The sequence below is a fragment of the Nelumbo nucifera genome, chromosome 4, assembly GCF_055504915.1.
Source record: "Nelumbo nucifera cultivar China Antique chromosome 4, China Antique-T2T, whole genome shotgun sequence".
Lineage (NCBI taxonomy): Eukaryota > Viridiplantae > Streptophyta > Magnoliopsida > Proteales > Nelumbonaceae > Nelumbo > Nelumbo nucifera.
In genome coordinates, this window is record NC_142652.1 from 44,970,657 (window position 1) to 44,989,057 (window position 18,401).

The 18,401-nt window shown below is 47.9% G+C and overlaps 1 protein-coding gene and 1 long non-coding RNA gene across 8 annotated transcripts in view; one reads left to right on the forward strand and one right to left on the reverse strand.

Moving 5' to 3' along the window:
* LOC148792244 (uncharacterized) overlaps positions 1-5,869 on the forward strand; it is a 101,004-nt gene extending 95,135 nt beyond the window's left edge. For all 4 annotated transcript variants that reach the window (XR_016085636.1, XR_016085634.1, XR_016085633.1 and 1 more), the window contains 2 exons: positions 5,432-5,497; positions 5,734-5,869. This is a non-coding gene — a long non-coding RNA (uncharacterized LOC148792244). The remainder of the gene's footprint in view (positions 1-5,431; positions 5,498-5,733) is intronic.
* FSD3 (Fe superoxide dismutase 3) overlaps positions 1-6,192 on the reverse strand; it is a 75,938-nt gene extending 69,746 nt beyond the window's left edge. Inside the window, exon 1 of one of the 4 annotated variants that reach the window (XM_010272460.3) lies at positions 5,801-6,192. In XM_010272460.3, the coding sequence (XP_010270762.1) occupies positions 5,801-5,896 (96 nt within the window). In that variant the 5' untranslated portion in view covers positions 5,897-6,192. The remainder of the gene's footprint in view (positions 1-5,800) is intronic. The other 3 variants (XM_010272458.3, XM_010272459.3, XM_010272457.3) reach the window with 3 other exon arrangements.
* Between the last annotated feature and the right edge of the window lie 12,209 nt (positions 6,193-18,401).

The window sequence follows — 18,401 nt, forward strand, 5'->3', positions numbered from 1 at the left end:
CCAGTACCACCTGTACCTTGTTGTCCGCTTATTGCTGAACTAGAACTGGTTGTATCCCGCTGGTTCAGAAGCTGCCCATACCTCTCAAGTTCGGCCCTTACTGCAGCAACTGCAAAAGACTCCAAAGCAGTTGTAGTAGGAGGGGCCGGAATAGGTCTATCTCCCATCGTATATTTCCTTAGTTGTATTTACCCATAAAAAATTTTTACTTATATGGGGCAGCATGGAATTACATAACCAAGTCATCACCATATAATTCTCCTGTACCCACCGGGAGTTGCTAGTTTCGGGTTTCACTTCTTCACCAGTGATATACCCTAATTTCCCACGAACACTAATGGCCATCTTTGCAGATTGTGACCATTCTAAGTAATTTGAACCATCCAACTTAACTGTAGTAATGGCCTAGTCCCGAAAAGGTCTCCAGCACCTCCTCCCACTGGTCTCATTTCACTCCCGGGCTTATTTTCAACTCCGTGACCCTCCATGCTTCTCAAAAAGTGCAAAGAAAATAACTGTAATATGCAAGAAGATCAAAAGAAACACTTATGGAACCAACAACACCTTTCTGGTGCCCTAGATAGTCCTCCCACAAAAGATTCCTTTTCTGCGAGACGGGAGAAGAGAGAAAAGAGGTAGTCGCTCTCTCTAGACGCCTCCAAATCAGGCAGGACTTGAACCACCCCCTACATAAAACTCCAAGGAACCCTAAAAAATTTGGGTGCCACTTCCTAGGTCAAAATTGAAGAGTCTAACAGAAACAGAACTCCCTCCCTTTCTCTAGTTTTTCCTGATTTTGATAAGAAACCCTAGACCAACTACAGGGCAAACAGATCCACCAAAAAATCCAAAAATTGGGCTTACCCAAGATCTTCGATCAGCCTCTTAAATCACCATGCAATCGGCCGATCTAGGGCTGCATGAGAAAACAACTCAAAGAACCTTCGGTCTGCTCTGATACCAAGTAGAAATTACTAATTGTAGATTTAGATGACCTTGTGAAGAGAAGAAGATGAAGAGTTTCAGCAGTAGGGAAGAAAAAAGGAGAAGAAAAGAGTAGGAAGTCAACCAGAATTGAAGTAGATCTAGCCGCCAACCCCTCATTATAATTTATACTTAACTTAAAGAATGAGATATTACAAGAACGCCCTTAGTAGGGCGGCTACTAAAGTAGTTGAACAGTCACAACTTAAAACATAAACTAATGGGCCTAAAGCCTAACAACTTCATAACTTAATAACTTAATATAAGAACAAAAAACAAATGGGCACAATAACTAGAAACCGGCCCAACTCAACAAATTGTAGGTGATTCAAAGGTGGTGGTGGGCTGGTTATAGAATGAAGAAACAAGCCTATGGATCAACAATAATGAGAAGAAAAAATTTAAATGGCTGATATAGAATATTGACATCAAAGTGCATTGGGTAAAAATAAGTGCCAATTCCTTTGCAGATTCTCTTGCTAGGCAAGGGTCAGGTAAAACTCAATCTTTTCTGGGCATAGTTGTAACTGATTTGTACTTGGGCAGAGACAAGAGGGTTTATCTCTCACAACCATTTTGCTGTGTTTAAAATTAAATTACTTATATTAATGAAAAGTTTCAGTTGGTGATAAAAAACTATATGGTGTGAGTTAAACAAATCCTTCATTTGGATCCATCCACAGGAAAAAAAATCATAGTTAGGATAAAAGTGATGGTAAAATCAGATGCAGACAATGTGCCCAAAGGCATGTGCCTCACTCACCAAGGTGGCAGGATGAGGTGAGGCACTGCAGTGTCAACTCGACTCACATGAGAACATAGCCTTTAGTGAGTTTACTGACTGACCCGGCTAGAATGTCATGTCATGTGAGCCAATATGAAAATGAGGAACTATAGCATCACTTAAATTAGATACAAATTTGTTTTATTGTCTTTATAAGTTATGGTGTACAGGCACCATAAAAGTTTTGTTTTACAACTCAAAGCCTGCCCGACTAATTTGACAAGAGAGCCTGAGATAACATGGAAACTCTAACCTACACAATGACATTCAATCTGCTCTAACCAGAATTAAAAATTCTCTTGAACATGTTCCTAGCTCTCCTCCTCCTTTCTTTCTCCCTGTTTCTTTTCTTTTCTATCTTTATCTAAGCAGGGGATCCACACCCCCCCACCCACCCCCCGCTTTCATCTTCTTCTTTCTTTCTCCTTTTCTCTTTACCCAAACAGGAGCTCTACCTTTATTACGCATCCTTCTTTTTTTTTGGATAATTAACAGATTTCATTAAGGCTACATTTGTTTTCAGTGTAAATGTGAATTGACATAAAACTCCATCGCTGGTTCGCATTTGCACGCGTTCGTTTTCAGTGTAAATATGGACCGGTGTAAAACTCCACACCCAGTCCACATTTTCACGTGTTTGTTTTCAGTGTAAGGTTTACATCGAAACCTTCCCATCGGTTGAATTTTGCATCGATTATCACATCAAAAAATCTCCAACGGTCCACTAAAATTTTAAACCCATCGATTGAGTTTTACATCGATGAATTTTCAACCAAAAATAAACGCAGCCTAAGCAAAGCAGAAATATATGTACATATACAGCTTCCCCATATGAGGTAGGGTGTCCTACCTCACCCCATTACATAAATTACAATTACAACTGTGCCCAATACATATGTTCCCTATCTACAGCGTGTCATCCAACCAGTTTGCAGCTCTTGGTGCCAACTGAACTCTTAACAGCAAATCTCTTGTCAACCATTTAATTTTTCAAAGCACCTCTCTATAGGTCCAAACTATCTGCTTTTCATTCTTTAACTAGCCAACCACCAGCTCAGAGTCCCCTTCAATAATTAGCCTGTCCACTTTCATTTCTTTTTCGTTCTGTGCTCCAAACAACACAGCAAGGTGTTGAGCACTACTTGAGTCCCCTACCCCAATAGGATCCGAAAATAAAGCTAAAGCATGGCCTTCTTTATCCCTAAATACCCCTCCTACACCTGACAGACCTGGGTTACCACACTACTCCCGTCAATGTTTAATTTAATGAAAGTATGAAACCCTCTTCCAGTGGCACCCATTATTGCTGACAGCCACCTCCCTCCATTTCCTTTTTCCTTCTGATACAATCACAAGAAAAAGGTGTGAATAGGTCCAAGGATTTGAGCCAATGTATCACCCTTGTTAGGATGCAATCCAACAATTTTCCTTAGATGTCTCTTTTTCATTAAAAACTCTTGAGTTTCTTTCTTCCCACACTGACCACACAACAGCAGCTCCTGTGCATCTCCACATCAACCTTCCTTTTTTCTCTGCCAACTGAAAGTACCAATCTCAACAGACTGGCCAGGCTCATAAGCAAAGTCCCACCTGCACCCAAATAAAAAGAACCATTCCCTTATATGGGTAACAAAAGGACAGGAGATTAGTAGGTGGTAACCAGTCTCACAATTGGCCTTGCAAAGAGAGCATCACTTTGGGGATAAACAAACATTTATCTTCTCATGATACACCTCCCAGCAGAAAGCCTCAATTTTGTTACTGTTGAGTTTCTGCCTAACAGAGACACTAGTTTGAGATAGTGTGGTCTCCTCAGAATATAGAGAGAGGGAGAGATAAAGAAATAAGTCTGAATCGAATCAAGGTAGTTTTTCTATTATGCTTAGCCTTTATTTATAGGTGCACACTGTAACAACTGTTAATTGCAACCACTTAAGAATCTGCTTGTAATCCACATGTAACAGTTCAAGAATTCAAGAATCAAGGTTCCCACTTGTATCGTGCTGTTGTATAGCTTTTTTTCTTATCAATAACTCTGAAAATTTTCATTAATTAAGAAGCTTTAATATACAACAAGAAGTTAAAGGGAAATCAGCATAGAAGCTGACCCAAGACAGCATTACAAAAGTGCCCAAAACATCTCTGTTCTTTGAACCCCTTGTTTTGCTGCTATCAGCCAAGCTGTTGGCCGATCTCCTTACCCAACCCACCTGAATAGACATATTTCTAGACATCCATTTGAACCTTCTGAAATCATTCTTCAGCTGCCAGGTCACTCCTTCCCCTTTGTGCAATCATTTTATCATAGTTTTTGAGTCTCCCTCAATGATCAGTCTACTAATCCCCAGATCTTTGGCCCTCTCAACCCCATATACTGCAGCTAGAAACTCTGCCCTAGCTACATCACCCTATTCCATAGGACTGGAGAACAAGGCAATAATGGATCCATCTTCATTTCTAATGCCCCCCCCCAATACCTGAAGGGCCAGGATAACCCATACAACTCCCATCGAAATTCAGCTTCATCCAACCCTCTGTTGGAGGGGACCAGGTTTCACAAATCTGTTGCCTCCTAGTTGATGAAGCAGCAATAAGTCCCCACACCCTGAAGAAGTCTTCAACTTTAAAACCTGAGAACTGCTTTAAACTTTTTACCCAGTGTGCCACCCTCAAAGTTATTGTTTCCACAAGAGCTTCCGTGCTGTTGTATAACTGGCTTTACCCCACGTGCCTTTTTCCTTGAGTATACCTTCTAGATGATAGACTTACTGGTTGTGTTTTGTTCTTGGCTTCTAACAATATCTCCCTTTCTTTCTTAATATATTTCTCCTATGAAAAAGTGGTCCACCCCCTATTTAATTTCTTCCTTCTTTCCTTGATCAGCAACTAACATCATCATCATCTAAGCCTTGTCCCAACTATATGGGATCAGGTAGGATCCCCAGAAACAGAAAAAGGCAGTACACTGATCAAGAGGGTAGGATCCCCAGTACAGAAACTGTCTACTAATTCCTTCCCTTGTTAGTGAGTCAGGAAGGGAGTTTACTGACCTAGGGATCCGAATCACTGGTGAATTTAGCCTTGTGGATAAAAACCTAGCTTCCATGGACCTAAGCTGTCATCTCTCATCCAACTAATAGTTATTTCTGAATCTCCCCCAACCTGTAAATCTGTGACTCCCAATAAGCATCCTAGTATCAGATCTTGGAGCAAGGAGTAATCATCCCTTGTAGAATTTCCCTCTCCAATGAAACCTAAGAAAACATGCAAACTGAATAGTTGATCACTTGAGTGATCCATTGCTGGTTATGGGGATAATAAGAATAGAAGAAAATAAAAGGAAACTAGAGGAAGGAAGAAGGAGAAGAAGAGAAGAGTTGTGTGTACAAAAAAGGGTGTGTTTCTTGTGTTTTAACACTCCATTCATTGTGCGACCCTGTGGTATAGTCTCGTAAATTGCCATGCTCTTGGAGTCAAAGTCCATCATCCCTAACAGAAAACTCAACAAACACCTTGCCTCCATTCAGTTCAGTATTGTTGTTCTTCCATCTTCACTGGAACCTTCTGTACAAGATTCCTCTTAGTTCAACGAGCATACATTAGAGAAAACATTTTCCTCTAAATGGCTACATGTAAACTTTAGTTTCTCTTGCTCTTCAACAGAAGTGCTATCTGCCGTACGCTGGAGCGAAGACGAACAACATTCAGGAGAACCAATATGAGCACCAGGCAAGTAAGCAGTGACATATTTAAATTTGATGTTAGCTTAGTCATGTCAAACACATAAAAATATGCCTTTTCACGCAGATAAACATATGAGCTATCAAATTTCTGTCATCCATGCATAAAGAAGATAGATTTCAATAGCCTGTTTCTTATAGCTTCCATCAGAACGTTACAAATTTCAAACCCATTTCGCAGTTTAACCAAAATATATTTATCTACCCAAAAAAAAAAATGAACAGGAATAAGAACATATAAAGAAGCATTACGACATTAGAGAGGGAAACAGAGGTATCGAGGTTCAACTACCAAATGCAGAATTTTGGGAAGCTTTAATGGCCTGGAAAAATCGCTGGCTAGAAGATGAGAGCATGCAAGTGAAGAGTTATTGAAACAGGACCCCATTCGTGCTCTGCTTCTGTTGTAGCTAAGATAGCATTTCGGCAGAACACCAACGACAGAGAGTCTATCTCTAACCACTTATCCGATTGATGTGAGCTATTATCTAAGCCTGCAAACAAACTTCTCTTTCGAGTGTGCCAATGGTGAACAGTCGAAGAAGTCGAAGCTCCAGTAACAGAGAAGAGAGGGAAACGAAAATTCGGATTTGCTGTGCTATTACAATTCCTTGATAAGGTAAGAGTAATGCTAGCAAGCAACTGATCTGCGTTTTTTAACACACTACAGACACTATGGAGTCCACGAAATGAAGCCCTTTATATATGTCCTATGTTGTTCCCTAATGCATTTGTGATGTACGTAAACATAATAGCGTTTCTCATTACAATGACGAAAACAACCCTGCACTGATATTTATCTCATCAGTGAGGAGACTTGGGCTGGGCCGTCGATATTATTTTATGCCATGGCCCAGCATAGCCCAAGGTTGAAGCTTGTTAAGTAGAACCCACCGAACCTAAGAGCGCATTTGGAAGGGCTTTGCGTTTGGATTAGGGCTGCAAACGGATCGGATCGAATTGGGTAAGGGCATATCCGATCCGATCCCTTAACAAAATATATAATATATAAATAACATATATAATATGTAAATAATATATAATATTTCATAATTAATGGATTGGATCGTGTAGTAGTGGATCGGATCAGCCAATATCTGAATTCGATCCATTAAGTTAAGGATCAACTTTTCTGATCCAATCCCATTTGTTAGGATCAAGAGGGATATCCGAATATGCCTCTTAACGGATCAGTATCCGGTTTGACTTATTGGATCTGATCCAACTTATTTGCAGCCCTAGTTTGTATTGAGTTGCGACAAAGAGCGGCTCATGTTGGAGTCAAGATCACTTGCCAACAAAATAAGTTCGAACACCCTACCAACAACATCTAACACTGTACATCTCATACATGGCGGGTCCCACTTTTATGGTGGGCCCTAGTTTTATAGCAAGATGTGTGGTGTTAGATATTGTTGGTAGGTTGTTGGAACTTGATGTAACACGGTCCGGTCACTCCTACCTGGCGCTCACGTGGCTCCTGAGAGGTACCTGAGATGAGAGGAAAAAAGAAGAACTCCCGAGGGGTCTCCCGGCGGGAAGCTCCGATGCTTAAGTTAGTACTGTGTGCAAGAAGCGAAAGAAGAACGAAGGTTAAGAGTGAGGGTAGTGCCTTATCACTATGTTCAGGAAGTCGAAGACTCAAGAAGAAGTTTCCCTTCTGCCCTGAGGGCTTTTATAAGAACACTCGCATTAGGTCGGGCATAACCACCACTGGGCTCCTGCCACAGCCGTTACCTGGCAGGGCTGCGCAGGTGGCCGTTGTGGTGTACGCTTCGTTCAGGTGAGTGACACATTTCCAAAGTGGCAGGCACGCCTTTTCCTATCGAGGGACGTGGACGCAGACTGTCGAAGGGCTGGGACTGCGCCGCCAATAGAGGATATGGCGCAGTTTGACTGGTACGGTCTGTCAGTCGGAAGCTTCCTGGAGGACGCTAGTGCGGCTCGTTCGCGATCTATCTCGTGGCGAGCTTGGAACACTCCAGGATGACCTTAGTGAAATTGGTCCTTGGAATGACTTGTCTGTTAGGCAGCTCGAGCGAGCTAATAACTTTAGCTCGCGAGCTACAGTTGCCTCAGGGTATCTCTTTGAAGATGGCACGGGGAACCTAGAGTCCGCCCTCCCCTCGTGAGTTGTAACGTAGCGGACTGCTCTGTGGGCCCGTCACTTGGTCGCTCCGGGCTTCAGTGCCAGGCTGTCGCTCATGCTAAGTCGGCGTCTACGTGTCACCGTCTCATAGGTTGGGTCAAATCATCCTTCATCAATTGCCCCCCACTCCTCGAGCTAAGAGTACTGCCTTAGCGCGGGGAGTTTATGAGGTGCGATTAACTGATTTGACCGAAATTCAAACTTGATTGACTGTCCTTATTAAATGCATTTGCGGGAATCAAGAGATTTTCGGACTTTCCTGACTTTTCGGATTCCGAAAACGTGTTGAGGTGGCCTTTAACTCCAAACGTCGTGTGACTGCGACTACCTTAACTGCGGAAGACGTGCCACCAATCGCCTTCGGTTTTCAGAAGGCATGCGGTCAGGGCGCCCGCGGACCGTTGGATCTACTTTGGTCCGGGCTGTCAATTTAAAAGGGTGGAGACTATAAATAGGGTCCGGGCTCTACTTCCTCCCACACCATCTTGCTGTCTTTGGATTCTGAGGTTGCGCACTTCACCTTGTCTACCTGAGTTCCTCAGTTTGCTTCGTTCCGTCTACTCTGGTGAGTCCCAATTATTGTCAGCCATGTCTGCGTACCCATATCACGCCTATCACAGGGGCGATAGCCAGGATGATGATGCTCCCTCGAGCTCGGGGGGTGCCTGGGAGCAGATCCCGGAGGCTCGGGAGGCCTCTGGTGACATGGTGTCTACTTCTAGGGGAAGCGAGCCTGATACCTTTGGCTCTTCCTTAATGACAGCGGAGAGACTCAGGTCTCTGATCCGCTACTTTCGCCTTTCTGGGGACCTGGTTTATAGCCTCTCTATTGGTAACTTCCCTTGGGAGCACGGCCCCGATGACATAGTAATCTTTCAGGAACAACTCGAGGTCGGCTTGCATCCCCCTACACCCTTTGATAGTGGAGGTGTTAAACCACTTCAACGTCACTATTGACCAGCTTCATCCCAACGCCATTCGAAACATGGTTGGGACTATATCCCTGTGTCACGAGCACTGCCTTCCTTTGGACCTTGATATTTTTGTCTCTATCCTTTGTATAAAGGATGCTGCTCCTGGGGTTCCTTCGGAGAGGCACTTTTATTACCTCTCTCCCCGTCGCGGCTATAAGCTCTTGTACGAGCTGTCGAATAAGATTCCCGCCTGGAAGCGGGACTACTTTGTGGTTCGTAACCCTGAGGGGTGGCCCTTTCCTATTGCTTGGAGGGGCGCCATCTAAGACCCCGGGACCGAGCTGGACCCTGAGATTCGGAAAACGATGCTGTCCTAGGCGTCGGTAGGCTTCCTTTGCTTGGACTACTTGATCGAGGAGAAGCTCGTGCAGGCAGGCTTGAGCCCAAGTAGGTCGGCCTTTTAGGTTGCGTAGTGCCTTGTGACTATTGTGCACATGTGTATTTTGTTTCTTGTTGGACTAATACCTTGTGGTCTTTTGGCAGCCATCATGTCCAGTGCCGATTCACGCCGCCTTCTCTCGGGTAGCCAGAGGCGCCATGCGAAGAAGACGCGCCCCGATCAGACCCCTCCTTCTGGAAGCACTGAGTTTGAGTCTGCCGAGCCGGTCCTACCCTCTCCTCCGCCCGAGGTTCCAATGCCCCCTCCTGAGGGGGCTAGTGGGATTAACTCTGGGGGAAACGAGCTTCCTCAGCCGGGGGAGGCCCCCTATAACCCCATTCAGCCCCGTCCTTACCCCCGGTTCCCAGTGGGAAACTAGGAAGGGGTAAATGATTATCTGGTGGCTTGCCGGAGGAGTCGGAAGGCGATCACTAATGATGAGATCGCTCAGTGGGGAAACATGGAGCCTGGGGATCTCTCCGCGTTCGCCTCTGCCCATTGCATGGTGGTAAGTGACCTTTTTCCCTTTTTCTCTCTTGTTTTGCCCTTTTCCACTGTCTTCTGATCTTCTTTTCTGTTGATAGGTGAATTCCGCCATCCATGCCATGGCTCTCTAGACACGCATCCACCGTGTTGATGCCCTTAACCACCGGGCCACCAACCAGAAGCTCCAGGGCGAGCTCGACCGGATCCGAGGCGAGCTTCACCACACCCGCAAGGGGAGCGAGTCTCAGGAGCTGCTCGTCCATGACCAGGAGGCTCAACTTGCCCAGCTTACTAAAGAAAGCGCACGTTACAGGGAGGAATCGTCGAGGATGGCGGTGGAGAGGGAGCTCCTCAAGCAACAGGTGCGGGACTTGGAGTCCACTCTTCTGAATCGGACTCGAAACTTTGATCAAATGGTGGAGGCTAAGCGAGAGAAAGCGGTCTGGGATTTTAAAGACTCCCAGGAATTTCAGGACCTCCAAGCGGAGTATGGTTCGGGTTCGTACCGCTCAGGGTTTAAGCTCAACCGGTGGCTGGTTCGGAAGAAGTTCTCCGGACTCAACCTCGACGGCATTACTATGAAAGGTCTGTCTCCTGAGACAGCGGACCAAGCAGATGAAGAGGAGCCTGACTCTCTAGAGGATGAGGAGGCAGATCCTTGAGGTGACGTTTCTCTGGGCTTGTAGTGGCTTCCGAGTGCCGTAAATCCGGTCTTTCACAAGTTTTCGGTTGGGCGGTTGTTCCCTATGATAATCAAACCTTTCTCGAGATGTTTAGCTCGGCTACTGCACTTGTTATTTTTCTCTTTTTTTTTACAATGAAAGTTATTTCCTTCTTCTGAGTATGATGAACTCCCTTTATTTTTGCTAAAGCGATCTCATCATTTGAGCTATTAAAGCTGCATGCCCAAAATAGGACTCTTCGGCAGTCGTTATCCCGATTTGTCCTTTAACGTTTAAGGCCTCTATGGTATACCGCGAAGTGATTACTATGTATGCCCGAACTATGCATTGGTTGGTTACTCCTCAGTTCAACCAACGTATTGAGGCGAGCTATGCTTCGTAGGGTTTAAACCTTAGCTGCTTACGCCTTTGATATTTCATACCTTGCCTTCGCCGCTGAAGTGGCTAAGTCTTTCCTCACGCCGAGGTCTTTGTTAGCTCGGTGTTTTGGCCCTTGGGCTGAAGGAGTGGCTCGTGGCCCACTCTCGGAGTCTGCCCATGCCATAGAGGCAACTCGGTCCTGTTGTGCCGAGATCATATTAACTCAGTATTCTGGCCCTTAGGCTTTGGGAGTGGCTCGTGGCCTACTCGACTCTTACAGATAATATTGCCTTAGGTTGACAATATTCCATGCTCGAGGTACTTGTTTCCCTTCGAGGGTCTCGAGCTCGTATGTTCATTCCCCGAGCACTCATTTCACTCGGTAAGGACCTTCCCAGTTGGACCCGAGCTTGCCAGCGCCAGGCTCAGGCACCATAACTTTACGAAGGGCCAGGTTGCCAACGCGGAGGTTCCGCTTCTTGACCCTGGTGTTATAGTACCGAGCTACTCTCTACTGGTAGGAAGCAGTCCTAATGTACGCGAGGTCCCTTACCTCATCGAGTAGATCGAGGTTGGTACGTAGCTCATCTTCGTTTGTTTGATCACTGTATGTTTTCTAGGCGCAACGTAGGTATTTCGATATTTGCGGGGATCACTACTTCGGTGCCGTAGGTGAGATTGAAGGGTGTTTCTCCCGTGGCGGTCTTCTCCGTTGTCCGGTAGGCCCATAGGACACTAGGTAGTTCATCTGCCCACAATCCTTTAGCTCGGTCCAGCCGTGCCTTTAGTCTGTGGAGGATGACTCTGTTCGTGACTTCTGCCTGACCGTTTGCTTGAGGGTGCACGACTGAAGTAAAATTCTGTTGGATCCCCATGTCTCGGCACCAGTCTTGAAATTTGATGTCCTCGAATTGCTTTCCGTTGTCGGAGATCAATACCCGAGGTAATCCGAAGCGGCACACGATGTTCTTCTAGAAGAAGTTTTGGACATTTCGGGCTGTGATCATCACGAGGGGCTCGGCTTCTACCCACTTGGTAAAATAGTCCACTGCCACTACTAAGAACTTCCTTCCACCCGTTGCTGGCGGGAATGGCCCGAATAGGTCGATGCCCCACTGTGCAAAGGGCCACAGGCTGGTGAGATACTTGAGGTCGGCAGCGGGTTGGTGGTGAATATTGGCATGTCTCTGGCATTTGTCACATTTTCTGACGAGCTCAATAGTGTCTGCCTTCATTGTTGGCCAATAATACCCTTGTCGGAGTGCCTTTTGGGCGAGGGCCCTGCCCCCCAAGTGCCCACTGCACAGACCCTCATGGGTGTCACGGAGTACGAGCTTGGCTTCGGTAGGTCACAAGCAACGTAAGTAGGGGAGCATGTAAGATCTCCGGTATAGTTGTTCGTCTATCATGACATATTTGGTTGTCTGGCGCTGCACCCTTCTAGCTGCGTTGTGGTCTGTTGGGAGGGTCCCGTGTAGCAAGATGCTCGCGAGCGGGTCAATCCAGCTTGGCTCTGCTTGAACGACGGGAACGACCTCCTCCGCCCCCCTGAGAATGCTGGGCCGAGGCTGGTCCTCTATGTACACAGTTCTCATGGTAATGTTGCTGGTGCTGGCTAACCTGGACAGGGCGTCAACTTCAGCGTTCTCTGACCTAGGGATTTGTCTGATAAAGTGTGACTGGAAGTTGAGCAGGGCTTCTTTGACTTTGGTTAAGTAGGCTACCGTGGTCGGCTCGCGAGCTTCATAATCGTCAATGACCTGGTTGACCACGAGCTGGGAGTCGCTGCAGATCACGATGTGCTTGGCTTTTACTTCTCTAGCTAAGGCTAGTCCAGCTAGCAACGCCTCGTACTCTGCTTCATTGTTAGACGCCACGAACTCGTAGCGTAGCGCGTACTCCAGTTTCGTGTCACTTGGGCCGTGCAGGACTATTCCGGGCCCGCTACCTTGTTGGTTCGAGGAGCCATCTACATGAAGGATCCAGGGCTCCTCATCCCAGCTCGCGCTTGGCCTAGCTAAGAGAGATGCCACACTGGCTGCTTCCTCATGGGGCTCAGACTGAGCCGGCCTGAGAGCTTCGAGCTCACCCGAACTGGGGACCTCGCGCTCAACCGGCTTGGGAGCTTTGGAGCTGAATGTGCACTCGGCAATGAAATCTGCTAAGGCTTGGGCCTTAATGGCAGTTCGCGGCTTGTACTGGAGGTCGTACTCGCTGAGTTCAATGGCCCACTTCGTCAACCGACCAGAGACCTCGGGCTTAAGCAATACTTGCCACAGGAGTCTGTTAGTGAGGACGATAACAGTATGAGCTTGGAAGTACGGGCGGAGTTTCCGAGCTGCGATTATCAGTGCGTATGCTAGCTTTTCCATCTCCGGGTATCTCGTTCTACTCCCTACAACACTTTACTAACATAATAGATGGGTCGTTGGACTCGATCTACTTCCTTTATTAGTACCGAACTGACCACTTCATCGCTCGCCGAGGGGTACAGTTCTAAAACATCGCCCTCCTCGGGCCGGGTTAAGGTTGGCACACTAGCGAGGTATTTCTTGAGCTCGTCGAATGCGAGCTGGCAATCTTGGGTCCACTCGAACCCTTTGCTCTTAATTGCCTTAAAGAACGGCAGATAGCGATCCGCCGATTTAGACATGAAGCGGCTCAGGGCGGCTATGCGACCATTCAACCTCTGAACCTCCTTCAGCTTCCGGGGTGGTCTCATATCTAAAATGGCCTTAACTTTATCCGGGTTGGCCTCGATGCCGCGCCGGGTAACGATGTGTCCTAAGAACTTGCCCGAGGTCACACCAAACACACACTTGTTTGGGTTCAGTTTCATATTAAACTTACGCAGGATTTCGAAAACAGAATGCAAATCTTGCATTAATTCATGTGAGAATTGAGTTTTGACGACCATGTCGTCTACATAGCATTCTACTTTTTTGCCGATTAACGGCGCAAACAACTTATTCACAAGCCTTTGAAAGGTTGCCCCTGCGTTTTTCAACCCGAAGGGCATAACGTTGTAACAATATAGGCCGAATTCCGTGATGAGGGCAGTCTTTTCTTCGTCCGCCGGGTCCATCTTGATTTGGTTATAGCCCGAATAGGCGTCTAAGAAACTTAGCAACTCGTACCCTGAGGTTGCGTCCACCAATCGGTCAATTCTGGGGAGCAGGAAGCAGTCTTTTGGGCAAGCTCGGTTCAGGTCGGTGTAGTCGACGCACATGCGCCACTTGCCGTTGGCCTTCTTTACCAGGACGGGGTTGGCTACCCAACTCGGGTAGTAGACTTCTCTTATGAAGTCAGCTGCGAGGAGCTTCTCGTCCTCCTTCGTCGACCGCTTTCCACCGCTCCGGGGCTAGGTTGCGTTTCTTCTGTCTAACGGGCCTAACTACAGGATCAATGTTAAGCTTGTGAGTCATGAGTTCGGGGTCTATACCGGGCATCTCTGCCGCGGACCACGCAAAAATATCTAAATTTTGAAGTAAGAAGCTTACCAGTTCGGATCGTGGGGGCTCTTGGACGAAGGCGCCGATCTGAAGCGTTCGAGCTGGGTCTGCTGTAGAGGTCGGGACCGCGACTGTTTCTTCCGTGGTCGCGGCTCGCTCTTCACCTTGCTCCGTGGGTTGCTTCAGTTCGGGGTCGTCGGCCACCTTGGTTTTCCCCTTCAGGGCGGCAACATAGCACTTGCACGACTCGAGCTGGTCGCCCCGTGCTACTCCCACACCGAAGTCTATTGGGAACTTCATAGCCAAATGGTAAGTGGAGACCACCGCCCGTAAGACATGGGTGATCGGTCGACCTATTATGGCATTGTAGGGGGAGGGGGTTGCTACCACCAGGAAGTTGTGTTCGAATCTGACCACACAAGGCCATGTGTCGATCTCTACAGGTACTGTTACTTTCCCAAGAGGGCGGATTTCTTCTCCGCTGAAGCCCTCTAAAGGGGTGTCTGTAGGCTTTAGGTTGCTTCTCTACAACTGAAGCTGGTCGAACGCAGCTTTGAAAAGGATGTCGGCTGAGCTGCCTGAGTCCACGAGTATGCGCCTGACCTTGAAGTCGTTGATTCTTAGCTTTATTACGAGTGCATCATCATGGGGGTAATGGACCCCTCGCGCATCGTCTTCTGTGAAGAAAATTGGGTCTCCTGTCTTCGGCCGCTTTGGGGGGTTCTGCTCTTCCCGGGTAGCCTCACGAACTGACGTCCGAGCTGTTGCTGAAGTGCAACCCGCAACGATCGAACCTCCCACTATCATGTGGATGGTCCCCCGAACTGGCCTCTCTTATGGAGGTTGCCTCTACGATTGTTCGGTCGGCCTGCTGCTGGACTCGGGAGCATCTTTACTCTACTCCCCTTGCCGATCTACTCTATTACTATTGTTATTATTATTTGTACAAAGTTTCTTAAATATCCACGACGGATGAGCTCCTCTATCTCGTCGCGGAGGTTTATACAACTCTCGGTACTGTGACCGTGATCTTTGTGAAAACTGCAATACAGAATCTTATTTCTTTCATTGGGATTCCCCCTCAAACGGGGTGGCCACTTCACGCACGGGGCGTCCTTGATCGCCATCAGGATTTCGGCTCGCTTCGCGTTCAGTGGGGTGTAATCAGCTCGATCCGCTACAGGAGCTCGAAACAATTGACCCGACTTTGCCCCCTGAATTGTTTCCTTTCTTCTTTGGCTGTCCCCTTGACTGGAAGGCTCTCCTTCTCTCTTTCTTTTTCTCGGGTGCGCCCTCGCCCTTCTGGTTGATCTCCTCTTCGGTGGCGGGTTGGTTGACGACCATGTGCCACTTGAACTCTGTGTGCATCACGCCCTTCTTAGCTGCTGCAACGCGTACGGCGGGGTCCAGGCACGTTATCTGCATACAAGCATCATTGAACCGCTTGATGTAGCCCCGGATGAACTTTCCCTCTTTCTACGCTATGTTGAGGAGGCTTTCTTCAGTTCGCGGGCACTGTTTGCTGGTGACAAAGTGGGACGCGAAGGCTTGTGCGAACTGCGCTCAACTTCTTATCGACCCGGGTGCCAAGTTCCGATACCTCGTGCGGGCTGCTCCCCTAAAAGTAGTGGAGAAGGCCACGCACATGCACGACTCAGTGGCTCGCACCAGGTGCATCTGTGACTGAAAAGCATCTACGTGGTCATTAAGTCCTTAGGCATTGGGACCGCTAGGAGTTCGGAATACAGGGGAGACGGAACCGAGAGGAGGGGAGCTTTGACTTCGGCCGAGCTTACCTCTTCTTTGCCCAGGAGCTCGGGCGGGCCGTGGGTGACAGATCGGTGAGCTCGGCGGTGGCGTCTCTGCTTCTTGGCGGGTTCGGCGTTCGTGCTGCTCACCTCTGTACTGTCCGGAATGGTTTGCGCAGGGAGTAGTCCGGTCTGCTGGTGATGACTGTGGACAGAGGGATCCTGCTTGGAGTCTGTTGCCAGAATCGCGAGCCGGTTTTCAAGGACCGGGGCTCCAAACTTCGACTGTCGAGGTGATGTATACCTGCCGGGTCGGGGTCCTCCCGACCTGTCCGCCCGCGGCGAGACCGGGGTAGCCGGTCTCTCCCGTCTGTCGCGGGGGGAGGCCTGAGTTTTTGGGAGATTTTGGGGGGCCTCTCCTCGGTCGGAGGGGTGCTCCTTCTGGCGGCGAGACTTGGCTTGTTGCGAGGCTGGGCGCTGAGGCTGGAGCAGTTGGGGGAACTGCTGCTGATACTGATACTGGGAGACCTGGTGCAGTACGTGTTGTTGATAGAGCTGAAGTTGTTGGAACTGTTGCATTTGAGCCTGCATGGCCCTCATGCACTGCATCAAGTCCTCCAACTGGTTCGGGTTGGCCGCTGGGGGCACGACCGAAGGTTCGGCGAACGTCGTTCTGACTGTAGCAGGGAGTAGAGCGATGACAGGTGCCATTGTGAGGGGCACATTCAAGCTGGGGATTCCGTCCACTGAGAGGGGGACGGTGAACTATCTGATACAGACAGTAGGAAGCTGGGGTTGTTCCCTGTAGTTATCCATTTCCGTGCTTCGTCCGACGTTGCTAGAGGAAGCCATGAGCGTTGGATCGTTTCAAGGAGGGAAAAAACTGAAAGAGTTTAGAGAGAAAGGCCTTTTGAAGCGTTTCCCACAGACGGCGCCAAATGATGTAGCACGGTCCGGTCACTCCTAGCTGGCACTCACGTGGCTCTTGAGAGGTACTTGAGGTGAGAGGAAAAAAGAAGAACTCCCGAGGTGTCTCCCGGTGGGAATGCTCCGATGCTTAAGTTAGTACTGTGTGCAAGAAGCGAAAGGAGAACGAAGGCTAAGAGTGAGGGTAGTGCCTTATCACTATGTTCAGGAAGTCGAAGACTCAAGAAGAAGTTTCCCTTCTGCCCTGAGGGCTTTTATAGGGACACTCGCATTAGGTCGGGCATAACCGCCACTGGGCTCCTGCCACAACCGTTACCTGGCAGGGCTGCGCAGGTGGCCATTGTGGTGTACGCTTCGCCCGGGTGAGTGACACGTTTCCAAAGTGGCAGACACGCCTTTGCCTATCGAGGGATGTGGACGCAGACTGTCGAAGGGCTGGGACTGCACCGTCAGTAGAGGATATGGCGCAGTCTGACTGGTATTGTCTATCAGTCGGAAGCTTCCTGGAGGGCGCTAGTGCGGCTCGTTCGCGAGCTATCTCGTGGCGAGCTTGGAACACTCTAGGATGACCTTATTGAAATTGGTCCTCGGAATGACTTGTTTGTTAGGGTGATCGGGCGAGCTAATAACCTTAGCTCGCGAGCTACAATTGCCTCGGGGTATCTCTTTGAAGATAGCACGGGGAACCCGGAGTTCGCCTTGCGGCGGACTCCTCCCCTCGTGAGCTGTAACGTAGCGGATTGCTCCGTGGGCCCGTCACTTGGTCGCTCCGGGCTTCAGTGCCAGGCTGTCGCTCATGCTAAGTCGGCGTCTACATGTCACCGTCTCATAGGTTGGGTCAAATCATTCTTCATCAGAACTTGTTTTGTTGGTAGGTGATCCCAATTCCTCATGTTGAGCATCTTTATTCTAAGTGGCGTTTGAGATAATTGTGTTGTAGGCTATGTAAACATAACTCTAGATACTATGGCTCAAGGTTATAATGCAAGGAAAGGAAAAGAGATCGACTTTCGTCCAGGCAAGCCCGTGCCCACACAGTTCTAACCACCTTTTTCAACTTTGCATTGGGAATATCTCCCCCATGAAATAAAGCACAAAAGTACGGAGATATTCTCAATGCAAGACTATAAGGTTACTTGAGCAGGCTTTGCCCTGACCAAAGCCAAATCAACTACCCCAAGATGGACCGATGTATCTGTTTTTTCGAGATTGTAACATAATCCTTTTTTTTTTTTTGGCCAAAAAAGTGGCATTTGAGATATTACTGATTTGGGTTTTTGGGGTTTTCACTAAACACAGCTTTTGACGTTTTTGTGTGGGGCTGATATTGAAATGCCAAAAGCCATGTCTCAAGGTGCAACTTGGGTCAAATTAGGCTTGAAATTCCTAGTATGACTTCTTGAGGATAATTGCCCTAGAAAAAGGAGGACACTTCTCTCTTACCTCCATCTTTGTCAGTTTAGCCAAACTAGGGGAAAACACCTAATCCCAATCTTTACAGGCCCCACCCTTGCGAGTTTAGCCCAACCAAGGGCAAAACACTCAAGCCCAACTTTCTTGAGCCTCCTCTATTCAATCCAATCCAGCCAAGGGCAATGCAGTCAAGTTTACTCATCATGGACCTCAGCTCAGTTAAACCATGGGTAATGCACCCAAGCCCAAATTTCGTGGACCTTAATCATACCAGCTTAGTGCAACCAGGGGCAATATAGTCAAGGTCAACCATTACAAGCCC